This window comes from Musa acuminata, chromosome BXJ3-4, assembly GCF_036884655.1.
Source record: "Musa acuminata AAA Group cultivar baxijiao chromosome BXJ3-4, Cavendish_Baxijiao_AAA, whole genome shotgun sequence".
In the NCBI taxonomy this organism is placed as follows: domain Eukaryota; kingdom Viridiplantae; phylum Streptophyta; class Magnoliopsida; order Zingiberales; family Musaceae; genus Musa; species Musa acuminata.
The window spans coordinates 6,580,030-6,599,001 of record NC_088352.1 but is presented as its reverse complement, the minus strand read 5'-3'; the positions used below and the strand labels follow the sequence as shown (position 1 = coordinate 6,599,001).

Here is an 18,972-nt window from a genome sequence, read left to right as displayed (position 1 = left end):
TCACCCACGCATCGCTCTAAGAATCGGACCTTATTCAGCCCATCTTGACTCGACCGGCCCAGAGGAGAAGGAACACCTAATGGTCACTCCCCATTACCTCGTGGCACAAAACTATTGGATCGCAGGTGAGTTCCTTATGATAACATATGTTAAATAATCCTCAGCGTTAAAATTAACAAAAACCCCAATATTAAACTTTCACCAGATGACGTCCTTTAAATGATTTTTTATCTAGGGACACCCCTCTTTCATCGATTTGACGAAAACACCCCTCCCCTTCCCCAGCAAGCTCTGATCATCGTCGACCACTGTCACCCCTTCTCCCATCGCGAGCGACGCCGTCCTCTCCTCCTCCCTTCCCCCTTCTCCTCCTCCCTCATTGCTCGCGCTGCCTCGCTGCCGACGCCCTCGCCACACGTTGCTGGCACCCTCACAGCCTGCCTAGTGCCCTCGTCGCTTGCCTTTCGACGGGGGTCCGATGAGCGGGGCCAGAGGGCTCCGGTCTTCGATCCTGAGGAAGAGGGAGCGGTGGAAGGGGGCGCAGGCAGCGATCTCCCCATCTTCGATCGCAGGGAAGGTGGAGATGTTGCCGCGGTGGCCGCAGCCTTGCTGAGGGAGGCGGGGGACGAGGGCCCCAACAGTGGAGGCAGCGCGGGCGGCGGGTGAAGAGGAGAAAGGGGAAGGAATGAGAGGGCGATGCCGCTCGTGATGGGAGAAGGGGTCGACGGAGGCGACGGCGGTCGGCTGAGACGGCGATGGCAATCAGAGGCTTCTGGTGGAGGCGAAGGACATTTTCATCAAATCGATAAAAATGTGGTAACCCAAGTAAAAATCATTTAGGGGAGCATTATCCGATAAAAGCTTAATATTGGGTTTTTTTTAAGGTTTTACCCAATAATCCTCGCTGTTGTACTGCCGAATAAACGGTGTCACGTGTGTTCCTGACCTGAGAGTACATGCAGGTGGGATCCCAACGACAGCTTTCACGCCTTTTTCTCCCTCTGTCACGGTGCAAAGCGAAGAGTATGTACTATAATAATGAGGAGGCTGCTGGATCACTCCTGACCGGCAGTTCGCTATAGTGTTTGAATTGCGTCGAATAGAGTGGACCGTCACCGGTCCCCGTCGCAAGGGCTGCTCTCCGGTGGCCCTGCGGTGTCGTAACTGGGGAATCGATTGGGACTTGGATCTCCGGTAGCTGCTCTCGGCCATGGCAACAAGGGCTGGGGAACCAAGTGCCCAACGTGCGGATGTTCTCTGAGTCTAGATATCCAGATACAGCCAATATCTAGTGGTGCAGCGATATGCGCCTATTGCTCGGCGACTCAGCATCAGTCGCCGGATCAACGGTGAAAGAAATGACAGTCAAAAATATATTTCATGAAAAAAAAGCACATTTTGGATATTTCATACTTCAATATATATTCTTATTAAAAATTATTATTTTTTAATCAAAACTCAAGCAATTTAACTTAACCGAATTGATTTCAGCGTTCTTAATTGAGAAAACACTCTTAACCAGAGTCAATTTCTTTAAATTCCCATCATTTTTGGGCGAATGTTATGGTTGGACCGCATATTCTGGATCGCCACGTCGCAACCCATGCCATGTCACACGTTTGTGGATTTAGCACTTGGGCTACTTTCCTCTCACGTCGAGCTGGAGCCCATACAAGAGGGTGTCCTCTCGACAAGTCACGTCCAAGAAAGTTCAAGACGCCATTGCATGGCGTCGTTCCACGCATACGGGGCGACAATCACATGAAAGTACGAACTCGCCTCCTTGGGAGATCGGTCGTCACGCCAAACCCGTGTACGACCGATCCTCGGACAACAGTATAAAAGGCTTTGACCGACATCTGACCAGGGATTGAGAACAAATAAAGAAAAAAGAAACCACTAATTTAATCTATGAGGAGCTCAAGTCGGGAATCTCCCGACCAGAGCCTGTGTGCAGAAACATGACCACCCCCGAACCGACTAAATCCCTCATTGGAGAGACGACCACCCCAACCCCTGATCCAGCTCAGCCTCAACGCTTCTTCCAATCGACCGAGAGATATGCTCCCGAACTTTGACGGCGTTATCCCGACCCCTGATCCAGCTCAGCCTCGACGCTTCTTCCAACTGACCGAGAGACGTGCCTCTGAACATCGAGAGCTCCTGACATCGACCCGAGGATCAAGCTATGTTGACTCCTCAGTCGTGTGAGTTCACTATCAACCATCATCTCATCAAGTCAATGACCGACAGTGCTGAGGTACCGGAAGCAATACCATAAAAAACTTGACAATGTTGACGAGCAAACGAGGGCAACTCGTCAAATAAATTATTTTATTTTTATTTACACGTTGAAATTTATAGTGACCTTTTCTTGGTGGTACACGAATGTAGCTCGCTCACCCAGGTGACTCCAAGTAAGATCAATCGACTCGAAATCGCTTGATCCATCCAATTTTGCGCAACACAAACGGGACTAACTATGCAATTGGGTTAGTCTGATTCACCAATTCGATTTGGCACAACCATGGTTTTGATACACGTGCCGTGTACGACGACTCATCGGTGATTCAGGTTTGGTTCAAGCTCGAGTCTAATTTAACGGATGAGTCGATGGCAAACAAATGTCGTCGAGCCGGACCGTTATTACCGGGACGCTCCTAAAACCCGACTCTTTTGTAGCCGAGTCACCGAGGACGGGAATCGGGAAGAGACCGTCTGCGTCTTTCCTTTTGGAGTTCCTCTTCCTCCTCTTTCCGCGCGAATCGTGCTAGTGAGCTCGATCGGACCCTAATCCTTGGGAGCTTCTCAAACCCTCGGCCATGGATGCCAAGGACATCCTCGGACTCCCCAAGAACCCGTTCCCGGCGACCCAGGAGAAGAAACCCCGGCCTCAGAAGGAAACTCAGAGAAAGCCCGACGGCGTTCACCGGGAGGTAAACCATCGCCCCCGCTCTTCTTCCCCTTTCTTCCACTTGGAGTTTGAATTTTGTCGTCCTCCGTCTTGTTGTCTATTTGGTCGCCTCATTTACGAGTTTCTTCTGGAATCTAGGTTTACGCGCTTACAGGAGGAATGGCGCCGTTGATGCCCACGATCGAGGTTTCTCACCTGAAGAAACGACAGAATACGGAGAAAGAGAAGGTAATAAAGCTTAGTCACCTTAGAATAGTTTGATTTTCTTTATTTTTGTTTGATGTTTTAGAAAATTAGGTTAGGGTTTTTATATCAGTGCATGCTCTTATCCAGACATCAACTCGAGGGTTTTTGGGATTACACTTTCGTGATAATGGAACTATTTGTTCTCTGTTTACATACCAACAAGATTGGTCACTCGTCTTGCCAGAACTAGGAACGTTTCTTTTTGGTGGCAGATAATCAAGATGCAATATAAGTGGTTGCACGGAGGAATCTGAACTTCTGTAGATTACCATTCGGCTTCAAACATAATGAAATTGTAAAACCATGTAAGGAATAGTTTGGACAAGAACTGAATTGCTAGGAAGATCAATAAGGTCCTTGGTAGCATGGATATAACCTTGTCCATGCGATGCTCTTTGTTCTGGTAGAAAAATTCTTTGAATATCATTGGCTGGAACTTAGCTTTATAACTCAGAACATCGGATTGTCTTGTTTCCTCCTAACTTGGACCACATACAAGATTGACTCTTATTGTCAGAATATCATGTGAGAACCAAACAACTCAAAATTGTCAAGATCATTTAGTGTCCTTTACATTTGGGATATGTCCTCTTCCTTTTCCCCTCATAGAAGATTTAGCGTAAGTATTGTTAATCTGGAATGTTTTTCTTATGGCCGGTCGAAATCAGAGGTTTGAACTCTTCTGCTTGAATGAGTGAACTTTTGGAAACATCATGGTTGATCAGCTTGAATTTGTCATAGGGCTTTTGTTCAGTTGTAGGATTTAGAAAACTTTTTGTTGCTATAATTGGATTAAATCAATTTTCTTTTCGTTTTGCAACATGAACTCCGGAGCACCATACGAGCTAAACACTTTCATGTCATTTATCGTCCACTTGTTTGCTTTTCCTTTATACGGTTCTTTGTATCATGGGATGCAAGTGATCAAGTTTAGTACTTCTAACCACAGCTAATTTTTAATTAGAAATTGAAGGGAGCTAGTACCTTAGCTGCTACTTGTATGAACATTAGTGGTTGGTGTTAGTTGAAGGAGATCCAAACTTTTTGTTTCCCATAAAATAATTTCTAACTCTGCTATTGTAATTTGTCATGATAAATATATATGTTTTTAACTACCTGTGCAGATCTCATGGCAATGGCTTCCTTTTACATCTTCAGCTCGAACAGATAACTTACAACTTTATCATTGGGTATGTTCTTGTGCTTCTTTCAGCATATGATGATTATGGAGTCGGCCTAATGACTTAGTTAATTTTTTCCTTCTATCACTTTGAAATCACTTTTGTTTTCAGGTAAGGGTTGTTAATGGCATTCCACCAACTGGTGATTACTCATTCGCTAAGTACAACAAGGTAAACCAGTTCTGTTCTTACAGTTCTCTCATATCGAGCATTTTGTTGGATATTTATTGTCACTTGGGAATAACATGTGATTCTTGTCATGTGGATGCAGTCTGTGGATGTTGTCAAGTATACAGATGAGGAATATAAGAAGCATTTGACTGATCCTGTAGGTACTACATACAATATAATTTAAAAATTAAGTTTTTGCAATATTTGCTGACTAGGGAGATTTTCTTGGAAATTCTAGATCCAGTGTTCACAGGATCTCAATATTTTTATTCAAATAGTATATTTTAAAATTTGTAAAAATGTATCCATTTTTTTGTAAAATCAATTTATGGTTATGACATCCTAGTGAAGTCCTTGGTTAGATTTTTAGATATTTTACATCTTATGTTAGTCATTTCAACTCGTTGACCATAACTAATTGTCTGAAAAGCTATATCAAGCATTTCATTTGCTTATGGAAGACTTTCATTTCATTCGATTGGATTTTTTTCCATTTGCTAATGCAAGAACTTTCAAGTCACTCATTTTTGTTAAATTTAGGAGGATGATATTTCACATCTCTGGTTCTAAAGGGAGATTAATGATTCAATGCATAATCTATAGTTTCACATAAAGCCACAGTTCATACTTGATACAGATTATCTATATCATTTTATATTCTCTGCTGCTTGTAAAGTTCACAATCTATGAATATTGCTGCAGATAATGCTGTTGTTATTTGACAAAAAAGTTGAAATCTGTGGAACCTTTTAATAATAAGGATGTTCTAATATTGATTGTTGTAAATCTTGCATCATTAAGGTTATCGTCAGAGCTTCTTTACTGCATACAGCCTGCAGTAAATCCTATAATTACCAGCTAGTATTTTGTATACTCTATATTAGCTTGTGATAACTCATGCAAGTGGATCGGATACCACATCTAAACATCCTTAGGTGTGACAAAAAAGATGAATGGTTGATACTTCTGAGTATGCTAATCTTCATGATAAATAAACTGCTGTAGAATTCTAATTTGTTTCCTCATCCTCATCATTTTTTCCCTATCAGCAAAATATTGGAGTCAAAACTCAAAAGTATCTCTAGATGATTTTTCTTTATCTTGATTGATTAGTTGTGAGTCGTTTCATCTCTAGCTTTGATCAAGAGTACAATATTTTCTTAGTTACACCTAATGTTCGTCTGTTACTTGTGGTCTTTCTTTGGACTTGTATATGGTGAAAACTATGTTGCTAAGAAGGTGCGGCTCACTAAATTTCTTATTGTGTTGAAGTTTGTTTCCAAATGCACAGCCACTTTCTCATGAATAGTGCCTGGTTGTTGTCTAGTGATTTAAGATCATAGTTTTGTGGTTGAGACAGCAAGACAATTTTGCTTGGTCCTTCTGTCATTGTTCATTAACTCATTAGGAATCCTTATTTCACTTTGAACCATGTGGGATATTATGCTTCATGGGCTTTCGAGTCTTATCTTGTTTGTTAATCATGGATATATTTAGTTTTGGATTTCCTATATCTTGCACTCATATCCCTCGAAAATATAGGGTTCCACTAGATCAGGAATTCATGTGGGTGTGTTCCTAATCTCTATAGTCCTCTTATCTGAAAGATGAAGGGACCAATATAGTAATGAAGAAGCATCAGCTGAAGTTCATTTAGCTGGTGTCTTGTGTTTAAGGTTGTGTGTGGCATTATGTTCTTTTAATCACAAAGTTGGGTTAACTTCAAAAGTTCACCATTGGTTGAAGTGTTGACTGTTGAATATATATCATTCCCAGATTCATGCCATATGCAAATTATGGTTGGTTAGAATAAAAACATGGGTTGATTTTTAGCTTTCTTTTGTAATGTTCATTTGTGTACCATAGACATATGAGATTGTTAAATTGAATCTTGTAAATCAACATCTGTTACGTTCCTTTTTCTCGCTTCTTGATTATTTATCACATCATAATATGCGTGCCTTTAGAAAGGCTTAGAAGTCAGTTCCTATATGTGTGTTTTATCTGCATTGGCTGAAATGTCATGGCCTTCTAATATCTATTGACCTATCTTTGTTGGCTTTCAGTCTTGTGGTTTCTTTTCCAATTTTGTAGTAGTAGTTGTTTGTCACATTTGTAATGGATATACTACACAAGGGCCAAGCCTGTTTTTTGTTTAATCTTAAAAGAACTTATTCTTCCCAAGTTTTATGCTGTTGTGTATGCAAGATCTAATTTCCATCTGATTTAATTAGATGTGGAGCAGGGAAGAAACAGATCAGCTATTTGATTTGTGTGAACGGTTTGATCTCCGCTTCATCATAATAGCTGATAGGTTCCCCTACCCCAGGACCGTGGAGGAACTCAAGAGTCGCTACTATGCTGGTACATCTTTCTTTATGCATGGCTATTGTCTGCAAGTATTCATATTTTGGTTCTCTCTTTAGCTTTTGCTAACATCGTTGGCACCTTTGTGTCAATATTGACGCAATGTGATGTACTTTAGTAACTTATGTACTACATATTCCTTAAAGTAACTTGTGTACCATGTACTTAAGTAACTTGTATACTATGTTCATTTGGATAATTGGATCAAGAATCTAGTTATAAGCGCCATTATTTTGTAGGATCATGCATTTTGTTGATTGATTAACAAGTTCAGTTATGACACTTTATTGGTTGTAAGAACTAAGAACCAGTGTCACTTTGTTGCAACTTGCAAGATCAACCAACTTTCCTGGGTCTGCATTACAAAGAACATAATACATGAAACTGTTATTGACAAAGGCAGTTATTCATATTATGAAAATTAAAACCTTGATCTGCTTAAAAGGTGGGATAGGACTCCCATTACCGTTGTTAAGTTGATCCATGTCAAGGTGGTTCATACAGTTGAATAAGGTGAAGAGGATATTGCTACGAATATGAAGGTAAGTATTCTGAGAGAGTTTTATTTGGCATTGGATTAGTTGAAATGTTAGGTAGCTTTTTGGTTTGGTGATTACTAGGCATTAAGAAAAAGGCAGTGAATTGAAGACACCATATGACCAATGGGTTGATTATTTTAATAGAGCCAATATGTGTTGGGTGGTGTGTGGTACCAATACTGATTATCATGTACTTCCTGATGGGTCTGATGTCGTTTTGATGACCCAGAGGTACTTTCAGTAAGATAACCAAACTTCCCTCAAAAAAATAAGTGGAGAACACTTCGAGCCTATTACAGCTTATTACATGTATCAAAATGAAAAATTGTATAGCCTGGTATAACCCTGGTATAACCTTTAAAATTCACCTATCTGGTCATTCTTTTGGAGTTTTAGTTCATCCAGGAATCATCTAGATATGTACTTTGTCGGCTGAACTATGCTTGTTACAATGGGTAGGTGGCTTCTTCCCCAAATTCCAATCTGAACCACTAGTTCTCCTTATTGACTTTCTAAACTGCAGTTTTACTGGAGCAGGAAATAGCCCAACTCCAAAATTTTAGTAGTCTAAGTTAATTAAGACAGTGAGGCTATTTATGTCAAGTAGTTCTGAATAAGTTTCTTGTGTTACTTTTGTTCTGTTATCAAGACGGATGATAAGGTTGTTATCATGCATGAGATTGGGAGGATATTCAATGTGGACAAGTTGTTGTTAGGATGTGTCCTTTTTTTATTTATGCTGCCTATTACTATAATCCAGCATGTTCTGTTATACAATTTCAGAAAAAAATACAATAATACAAGCCTCCAGCTTTTTTGGTTCTGATAATGTTCAATGTGGACAAGTTGTTGTTAGGATGTGTGCTTCTTTTTCAATTTATGCTGCCTAATACTATAATCCAGCATGTTCTGTTATTCAATTTGAGAAAAAAATACAATAATACAAGCCTCCGGCTTTTTTGGTTATGATAATGATCACTAACATTGTCCTTGTTGCAAATGCTGTAATGTGATATGATCAGAAAAAAATCTAGTGATACAAGCCTTTAGCTTTTTGGTTTTCTGCTAATTGGTTGTTGACATCATGTTTGTTGCAAATTCTGCTTAATTTGGAGAAAATTCAGGATTTGTTGTTGGATCCCCTGTGAGATTTATCAAAGTGATAACTTAATTTGCTTTTACTATTGTATTAGTGCAAATATTACTGAACTAGGAAAAAAATAGTTTAGGATCCGTAATTATCTGTGATTTAATAAAATTGTCTTTGATTCTTTGACAACAAAGCTCCATGCATTGTGGTAATAGCTGCAACATTGTAACATTTTTTCACATATAAAGTCAATTCCTGTTCTTCATCTATCTGCAGTGACCCGAGCACTATTACTTGCTAGAGCACCATCTCCTGGTGATGTTTCTGGAAATCCAATTGTTAAGGTATGGCTACGTTTTGACAAAATCTGGTGGGATTATACATACGTATGTGTATACATAATGCATGCATGTATATATATATCTATGCATGTTTATATGTGATGAGGTTATATTGCCTCCACTGGTGCAAAACTAGAGCAGTTTCGTCATTTTGTGATGCATGAGTTGCCTTGCTTTTTTCAACACATAGATGCAGTAATCATCAGTTGACTGCAATGTAATAGTATAGATCTGCACTGCAAGCAGGCTAAATTATGCTAGTGCATATAGCTTATTAGAAAAATAAATAAAGGGGAAATTTGTCATTTATGAATTGCTGCTCGCTCAAAATTGTACCACTGAGAACATAAACACACATTCCTTTATTAAAAAGCATCAGGTTGATAATAATGGTTTCCCTAGCTGTATAACATATTTTCCTTTGACTTTCTTGTTTAGGAACCTTACAATATGACACATGAGGTTGAGAGGAAACGTGCATTATCTGTTGTACTTTCTCAAACAAAACAGCAGGAACAAAGAGATGCAGAGGTATCATTGTTATATGCATTCTGCTGATACATGTTCATGCTTTCCAAGATCTCATGTATATAACATTGGTTCCTTATTCAGATCCTTGCTGAAGCTAAACAAATAATGGAGTCACGCATGGCTAGCAAAGTGAGTATATTGGTCATGGGTGTAATACGTTGATAATCTTCTGGTTGTGTAGCCTAACTTTATTGTTTCTACTTTCTAGTGAAAATTTAATGTAATAAATCTTATTTCTTGTAAAATGAAAGAGCAATTTAATCATGATATACCACTGAACTTTTTCTTGAACCATTAATGAAATTTCATGCTTGTATGTACTGTTTAAGGTAATATATAACTGGAACTGTTGCCTCTCAGGATTAAAGATATTTAATTGAAACTGGCGTATGCATTGCTCTTTCTGTGTTGTTATATTATTGGATGTCTGATCATTTGCAGAGCGCAGAAGATGTCGAATTGCCAGTTAACCAAATTGGTAATGAGGGTAGCGAGGCTACTGCTCATGCTGAATCCATATCATTGTTGAACACCAATCATCTGTCCTCTTCGACAGCTGCACCTCCAACAGCCGAGTGTACCTCAACTCCTGCTTCACTTCGAATGGTAGATCCAATTTTCAGCCTGTTTATTCAACTTTGTTATTATATTATATATTTTTTGTTTTTATCTATATTGGCTATATTTGGCCCTTCCTCTTCATTCCCTTTGTTGTTAGCTGTCATTCTAACATCATCTTGATTCTTGCATATCCAAGAATCACTGTGCTGCATGCTGAAGGCACAATAAATTCCTTGTGTTAACAACACCCTTGCTAGTCATGCACGTATGCACATTACAAGCTTTACATGTGGACATGTTACACACCCATCTATCTACTTTGTGCCTTTACAGTATGGCAAATCCTTGTGCATGTTCAGCTTGTTATGCATGAATGTGTTCTAAAGCGTCTTTACAATATATGCTTGTTCCACATACTGGTTAAAACTGTTTTTGTTTTAACATATATTTCAACAACTGTTTGAATTTATGCCTACCATGACACATTTCAGATTGACATGCCTAGTGACTAGGGTAAAGGTGCAGCTAGCAGATTTTTTATTTTTATATACTGGAAAAGTGATTTGGTATGTGTTATCTCCAATAACAAGTGATACACAGATAAAGACTTGTCTTGTTGGGACATGATGGCATGCTGGTATTGGACTGTTATGGTACGAACTGCTGCATGGACATTGAGTCACTTGCATGTCTGTCATATGCTGTTTAAGTACCTGCATATGTAATTTGTACAGGCATGGACAATGGCCCATAGGTCAGTGTGCCGGAATCTTTCTAGCATGGGTCAACAAGCCTTGCACTTGCATTGCAATCATTCTATTTGCACCACTAATAATATAAGTAATAGAAGTATAGAACTAATGTTCAGTTGGGAGTATGAAGAAAAGGGTGAAGATAAATCACTGTGACACAGGTTTCCATCTCAGATAGGGATGTCAATAAGTCCAGATAACTTGAAACAAAATTTGTAACTCAACCAAAATTTAACATATGGACATATAGGATGCATTAATATTATCTGATTGAACAAATACACATTTCACAGTCCTCAGATTTGCTGCCTGGGAGCTGTACCATAACGAAAGTATTCACGATTTCAATTGCTTTGTGTCTTCTGCCTACTTTATTTCATCATATCAGTTCTGATTTTGCCAGTATAGACTTTGTAATTTCATTTGGCAATGGATATGGCTGTTATAATACATGACTGCACTTACCAAGTCTATGAAAATTGTCATTCTGATCATAGTCAACATACTTGAGTTCCCGATCATTGATTTTTTCCTTTGTAGTTGATTGTGTACCAGCAGAAACAGTCACCGTACATATATTCTTTTCGTACCACTCTAAAATTACTTCCACTGGCAAAAAATTTCAGCTTCGTGTATATTTGAGAACACATGCACTTGAGCAAATGGTGCAAGCTGCAAACTCATCTGCTGGTTTGAGGACTATCAAAAGGGTTGATCAGACTCTCCAGGATCTTGGGGTTTGTTTCCTTCTTGGTAGTTATCTAACAGTCTATTTCAAGTTAGAAATTTGGACAAGTATGACTGCAAAATTTTGCAATGAAGTAAAATTTGTGTTTGTATTGTTTTCGTACAATCTCAGATTTAAATTCTGCAGTGTTTTTTTTTTTTTTGAAGGTTCATCTGAAACCAAAGGTCCCAACTAAATCAGTTTGTGCAGAACACCTTGAGTTGCGAAAAGAAATACTTACACTTCTCAACCTGCAAAAACAGGTACTCACTAACTACTGATTTATTTTCTAGTACTCCATGCCTTTAAAGAGATTCAGACAACAGTTAAACCTTAAAAGAAATTATGCTTCTGTCACATATTTAATAATTAATTTGATCACTATGCTGGTTAGAAATATTATTCTGGTTTCCTACTATAGACATTGACCCGTAGCATGCATATGTTTAGTTTACTGTTTGTTTGGTATATATAGTTTATATCATATTCAGGTTAATGATTGGTTTGACCCTGATAGTGTCTCTCAGCTCTTGGTTCTCTCTTCAATTCGTGACAAATATGCAAAACAAGTATCCTTATCAATCAATTGTTACTAAAACTGAAAGTTGATTGGTGGGGTTTTTGCCAACTAATTTTAGTTTAATAATCTTTTATATATAGTAAGCATAAGCATGTCTATGTACATAACCAATCAACTACTTTGTGCTACAAGATCGAAGAAAAAGTCTTTTAAATCAGCAGGTTTTACTTATTTGTCTGTCTAAAATATCAAAAAAGTGCTTGCTACATTATTCTGAGACTTCCATATATTCACTAAAATTTGTTCTTTCATGGAGACAAAAAGGTAGGTATTGGTATTCGGCAGGAAATGGGAGCAATCATATCTGAGCAAAGGTGCTCGTCTAATTGGAATCAAAATGCATTCTATGATATTTGGATAGAATTACATATATGAAACATTGCACTACTTGTGCAGCTAGGAACCCAGTAGATGCTATAAGTTTGCTGCTCAAACATTTCAGGCTTCAATATATACAAGTCTAGTAGTCCAGTGGTGTTGTACCTAACTTCGTGTAGGTTGTGCATCTAACTTTTAACACCTCATTATACAAACTTTTAACACCTAAAACGTGAGCCTGGTGGTGGTGTACCTAACTTATTTATAGGTTGAGATATGAAAATCTTATTCTACAAATTTTGTACCTGACTCTCTTATTTTAGGTCAACAGTTTGAAATCTTATCCTACAAATTCCCACTTAAAACATTAGTATGGTGGTATTGACCCTGATTCTGGCTTGAGAGTTTGAAAGTCCGTTAATCTAGTGATAGTGATGGTGTATCTGATTTATTCTAGGTTAAGGGTCATGAATCTCATCCTACAAATGTACCTCACTTATCTTAAGTTGAGGGTTTGAAACCTCATTCTATAAATTTGAAGATTCTAGTCATCTTAGCTTATAAGGTCTTGGGATCAAAATATACTTCAGTCAATTAGTTTTTGCCAAATATTTTTGCACACAAGTAATATTTGTCTCAGTGTATGGATCAAATTACATATTCAGTAAATGCATAATCAACTGGACTACATGTGCAGATAAGGGGGTGTCAATGAACCTTGCTAACCCGAAAACACCAACCAAATACTAGATGTGGACCCTATACCCTACCCAAATTTGAAAAATATCGGATGTGGATCCACACTTGGGATTATGTGATTATCTATCGAGTTTTGTTCTGGGTCTTATGCGACCAGCTGTAACACCCCTATGCTGAGATATGCAATTGCATCAATTTTTTCATGCATAATGTGTATTTTGGAGGAGTATCCTAAACCTTTCTCTTTTTAATTTTGGATCCTCGTTTTTTATAAAAATTGAAGACTGCAGCAAACTGACCATGTCCAAGATATCTAGGATAATAAGAGCACTGAGATGAGAAAAAAATATAAATTGCCTTGGCCAAGTTTATTTCAGTGAACAAACTTGTTATGTTAAATGGATAACACAATTTTGTTTTGGCTAATTTCATGACAGAACATATTAGCTATTACTGTATAAAGAAAGTTCAATCTATGATAGAACATAGTCAGGTTGGAGAGTGCTATATAAATAAATGTCTTTTTTGCAAGGATGTTTGACATCAAATACACCTCTTATGCTCAATGCAATAGCATAGCCTTTTGTTTGGTTTTTAATTCTCTTGCTTGGTCTAATAGTTGCAAAATAGAGAGGCTGAAGCTTCAGTGAACCGAGACAATTCGTATGCTGAAACACCAAGCACTCCTAAGGTAAATGCTTAACTTCTACTGTTTTCCTACCATCTATGGTAGTCTTTGACATCTTCCAACTCTTTAGTGGTGAGATTTGAGTCTTCTACGTATCCATTCGCTACCATACAATTAATCTGGAGGCATGACCACATTCAAAATTTGTCATTTGTTTATAAAAAAAAAACATATTATCTGATTGGTTTTTTACTGTCACAGCGTTCTTACCGGGGAGATGTTGAACGGTCACTTGTCCCTGATTCTGCTGGGTTTGGAGGTAGACAAAAGCAAGCTAATATTCTTTATTTAATTGAGCTCTTTCTTTATTTTTGCAAAAAAGTAAAACAGAGTATAGCCTTTAAATGGTGTTATTATCAAATGTTTGACAGGTGACAGAGTGGGGAAACGCGACCACAAGCGGAAGGTTAGTTATTAAAAATTCTATAATGAATTCTTTTGCCTACATTCGAGGGTGAAATCGGATAAAGATCAAAATTTCCACTATCCAATCTGTTTTCTCCAACCTCTTTCTCAACTGTGATGTTTTCATTGTATGCATAATGTACCTACTTTTACCTAAAGTATCTGAGATATGTTTTTTATTTTTTTTAATTTACTTTCAAGGCTCCTGGAAGATTCACTGATGCACCACCGTCACCACCACAATCTAAAAGGCCTAGGAAATTGAAGTCTTCCGATGGATGATGATATCGAGGGTGATCCAATCACAACTGTTGTCTTTCTACAGCACTCCTGTTAGTAGTTAGTTGTACAGACTGGGTTTTCCCATGACAAAATTGCTGATTGTGTAATTTGGCTAATGTGAAGTTCCAAATTGGATTTTTCTTGGCTGGCACAGAGGCTAGTAAGATCTAACAGAGGACGATCCATGTTTCAAAGCTCCTGGTGGCAAAAGTCTTGGCGAAGCTTCTTGCCTAACCTGAGAGCTGATAATGTACCTACCTATTGCAGCTGATGGTGTACCTTTGATTGATCGTGAATCCTTTTTGGTTTGCTTTTGGTTCCTCGCACCCTGAAGCCACCACTGTTACCGTTTAGTTTAAATTTTGAGTCCATGGTTCTCTTGTATATAGTGGGAAAGAATTGTTGCCTCCCATTACTATATCTCTCGGATTCTGCCGTTGCACTTTTTTTCTAAATTATTTGCTCTCAAAGTGCCTCTGGCCTTAAATGTTTGAGTTCGCATGCTGACAATCTGGATGGCCTGTATTGGGTCGGTGCACATCGTATCCTCACGCGGCCCTGCATCATCAATTCACTAAATTGTCTCTCAGAAAGATTGCCGAATTGTAGCCGATGTGGCCAGCGACATCTGCTCGGCTTGGAGATGGCCGAGCACGATGACACAAACGATAGATGCAAGCCTGAGCCTCTTGCCTCTTTGCTGTGGTCCAGATTGACTCTTGTTTGCATAAGAAAGACCACGCCTCACGTAAGCGTAATATCCCATCCTACACATGCGTGCTTATGTATAAGCACACGATATAAGAATCCTATGGTGAAATAACATGCCAACTGCGTACGACAATTGCCATCGCGCTTAAGATCGAGGGTTCAAATCTTCCGGCGACGCTGTGTAATAAAAATAATAATAAATGCATACCTTGTGGCGAAAGCTGTCCACGACGATACCCGGATGGCGCGTCATCGGCAGAATAGGATCCATCTTTGGGTGATACGGCTCCAGCTGCTGTGCTTTTCTCCTTTGTGGCCGAAGATGTCATCGAATGACATCCAAAGAGGCATCTTCTTACTCGTTCCCTGCGCATCACCCATCTCTAAAACTTATGAATCTGGTTCTTGTTTCCCTTCCTTTTTTTTTTTTTTTCTTTCTCTCTTTCTCTCTCTCTCTCTTCTTCTTTATTCATCTCCACTTACGTCAGTGCACTGCCTCCGCGCCCTTATGAATCATCACCTCTCTTCTACGGTGCCATCCAGAAGTTGTTGATCCGTCTGTGATACTATCAAACACGTTATAGCTTCATCAATCGGACGCAATCTCTCGAGTCTTAAAATCCATAAAAGGGTTGCATCATCCAAATGGAGAGCAACCACCCAGCTAGATGTTATGGGCTCGCATTGAGGTCATCATAAAAAAAATGAACTCATGCGATTACTTAAAAAAGATAGTTGACACGATCATAAATTTGTGATTTAAGAAATACCAACACCATCTACTAAATTCTATATTAGGTGATCGATCACACAAATGCTATGGCGTTATTCACGGTATTAAATATTTTTTTCCTTAAATCCATCGTATTAATAATGCAATGAATTAGATTCTATCCTGAGTACCACCGCACATTTCAGTCGGATGAGATTTTAATATCTGAGAAGTCTCACTTCTATGTTACGATCCAGGAATAAAATTTGGCATTTGAAGACAAATAACAAGAACGGTGCAAAGTAATATCAACCTGATAGATTATTATTATTATTTGTTATTCTCTAAAATGTACTACCAACTTTGGTGATTCCCACCACAATCACTATGTATAGACCTTCAGCAGTTCTGTCAGCAGCAAAATTCAAAGAAAAGATTAAATCACAACATAGTGTTGATTACTAACAACTCTATCAAGATGTGGTTGCAGAACACTGTGGGGTACCCAAGAAAATAGGTTTGGCTAAATGGAGATTAGAATAAGGACTGGCGCGTTTGATTCAGAACATATACAGAATGTTGCAAAGGAACGAGCACAGAGGGAAGAGAATGTCGAAGAGGAATGTGCATAGAGCGAGAATAGTTTACTTCAAAAACTTTACTTCGAAAACCCCATTTAATTTCTAGATGAGTTCAATTCTTTTACTATTCCAGTGATTCATGAGAGAGGTCTCAACTTATTTGATGATGGTCGGGATTTTCCAAGAGACAAACAGAGGGAAGGTTGCCCGGAAATTTCAGCTTCAGTAGGATAAGGAGGACCGGCAGCTAGCCATCGAATTCAAAGGTATGCGATGATCGAGAAAAGAAAACATCGATGGACCAGCATCAATCTCAATTTTTAACATGATTTACGAGTCAATCCATACCATAGACTCATAAATCGGGTTACTTCATCGTAAAGAAACATGATCGAACAAACTAGAAAATGTCGGTGCCTTAAAAAACACGAATCGGATAAATCTCGAGCAATCCAGATGCGACACCATGACCGAGCACAAAATATAATCAATTCTTCACGACAAGAGATCGATCTGATGCTACCATGAATGAGAAACCTCAACCCTAGAAATATTTAAGACGGGGAAATGTAGGATCTGGAGACTAATTTTCTAGCTGTTTCACAGCATAATACGATCATCAGAAACGAAAGGGGAGAAACATCTGCAATATCCAGACCGACAGCGTTGCGATCGTTCTAAGTCGCTTCCAACAAAGTCTCACGGATCGGAAACACGGTTCATAAGACGAAGGAAGGATTCGTTCAAAGTTAAAGAGACTAGAATCAAGAAGAGGAATCGAAGTTGAATCTTACCTCCTCCTCCTCTTCCGCCCCCGCGATCGCCATGGCTTTCGCCTCCTTCCTCGCCTCTCTCGATGGCGCGCTTCTTCCGAAGAGTGGGGACGAGCTTTGACCCACTTATACAGCACGGGAAAGTACTTCGTGTGCCTACGCAGCGAACGGTCGTCCCACTCCCGGTCGATGTGGCCAACATCCACAACCGCTCTGCCAACTTCCCCGCCTCTTATCGCCCGTTGGATGTGTGCCACGTTCTCAAATCATCAGCTAAGTCCGGTACTTGAAGAAGTTTCGTCGTCTCGTGTGGGGCCCATCCAGGGAACATTCTGCTTTCCCGTTCTGTTGGAGAGAGATGAGCATCGGAGACGCGTGTCGATCTATCGGGTATAAGAGAAATCAGAGTACGAAGTTTGAACGATTATTCAAGAAATTATAATTTTTTTGGAGAATTTCCAATAACATAAAGTGAATCACGATTGATGTATATTATATAGTATGAACAAAATTTTAACAAGCCAATAAAAAGCTCATCTTCCTCGAGTTTTTCTACTTCCATAACAACCTCGTTATCTCATCTCTCTTTGAATAATGCTTACAGTTGTATATTATCGATTTAATTATCCAGTCATCCGATTCAATAAAAAGATGACGAATCCATAACCAAAACCACTGACAACAAAGACCCTTTCTTGTACTCAACACTCACTGGGTGAATAGTCCACCGACCCATGGAGCTCTTTCCACGGCCGATGGATCACGATCGAAGGGCTCTCGTGGTACAGGCTCTCATCAATTTTTGGCCTCTGCACTAACTTGCGGGTGAGTTTAGCGGAGAGAGAGAGAGAGATTTTAAGCTCATATAAATATTCTCCTACTTGGGGTGCATATGCTGTTGTGAGAGAGAGAGAGAGAGAGAGCGAGAGGTGGCAATGGAGGCGTCGAAACCACCGAACGCGAACCCTCCCATAGCCGTCAAGGTCAATGGCGGTGGCAACGCCAGCGGGGAGCGTCCCACCTCCTCTCCCATTAAAGCACAGCAGCACGGCCTCCCCCACCGATCTCTGGCGCCACCGCCCCGACGCCGCCAACGATGCTGCTGCTGCCTCTCGCTCACACTCTTAGTTGGCCTCGTCTTCCTGGCTGCCATCGCCGCCGGTGTCTTCTACGTCTGCTACCGCCCCGAGCGCCCGTCATTCTCCGTCTCCTCCCTTCGACTCGCCGCCCTCAACCTCTCCGATGCCGACCTCCTCACCTCGAGCCTCGACCTCTCCGTCACCGCCCGCAACCGCAACCAGAATTTTGTCTTCCTCTACGACGACTTCACCGTCTCCGCCTCCTCCGACGGCGTCGCGATAGGCGAGGGGACGATCCAAGGATTCGCACAGGGTTCCGACACTGCCACAGTGCTCAAAGCCACCGTCTCGAGCACGGGGCGGAGCCTGGACCCAACAGAAGCATCGCGGTTGAGGAAGACGAAGCTGTACCCCTTGGAGATCGGTCTCTACACCGAGGCCAGTATTAAGATCGGAGGCTTCAAGTCGAAGCGCATCGGTGTCCGGGCTTCGTGCGACGGGATCGAAGCAGCGGTCACCGAAGCCAACGCCACCGCCGCTGCCACAACCACCGGGTCGGCGAGATGCAAATTGAAGCTTCGTTTCGATATCTGGAACTGGACGATTTAGAAGCAACGACCATCCATGTTGGAATAGGACGTGTTTATAGAGTTTCCTTTTTAGTTTATAGTTTCGCATTGGAGTAGAGGTTTTTTACTTTGGTGATTTATGCAATAGTTTTTTA

At 40.0% G+C, this 18,972-nt stretch overlaps 2 protein-coding genes across 3 annotated transcripts; both read left to right on the top strand.

The window, feature by feature from the left end:
- Positions 1–2,671: 2,671 nt before the first annotated feature.
- Positions 2,672–14,688, top strand: LOC135634991 (SWR1-complex protein 4-like). Of its 2 annotated transcripts, XR_010495530.1 has the most exons (17): positions 2,672–2,936; positions 3,053–3,142; positions 4,285–4,350; positions 4,453–4,512; positions 4,613–4,669; positions 6,747–6,876; positions 8,785–8,852; positions 9,288–9,380; positions 9,462–9,509; positions 9,822–9,986; positions 11,320–11,430; positions 11,588–11,683; positions 13,637–13,708; positions 13,907–13,964; positions 14,077–14,111; positions 14,312–14,442; positions 14,547–14,688. XR_010495530.1 is itself a non-coding variant. In XM_065145769.1 (16 exons), exons 1-16 carry the CDS (start codon positions 2,823–2,825, stop codon positions 14,390–14,392), a joined length of 1,344 nt encoding a protein of 447 aa, XP_065001841.1. In that variant the 5' UTR covers positions 2,672–2,822; the 3' UTR covers positions 14,393–14,688. The 2 variants fall into 2 exon arrangements, 1 of the variants encoding a protein (XP_065001841.1); XM_065145769.1 differs by having other exon boundaries at positions 14,312–14,688.
- Positions 14,689–18,077: 3,389 nt separating this feature from the next.
- Positions 18,078–18,875, top strand: LOC103981621 (NDR1/HIN1-like protein 6). Its single transcript, XM_009398367.3, has one exon. The coding sequence runs from the start codon at positions 18,105–18,107 to the stop codon at positions 18,855–18,857; it is 753 nt and encodes a 250-aa protein (XP_009396642.2). The 5' UTR covers positions 18,078–18,104; the 3' UTR covers positions 18,858–18,875.
- The last annotated feature ends 97 nt before the right edge of the window (positions 18,876–18,972 follow it).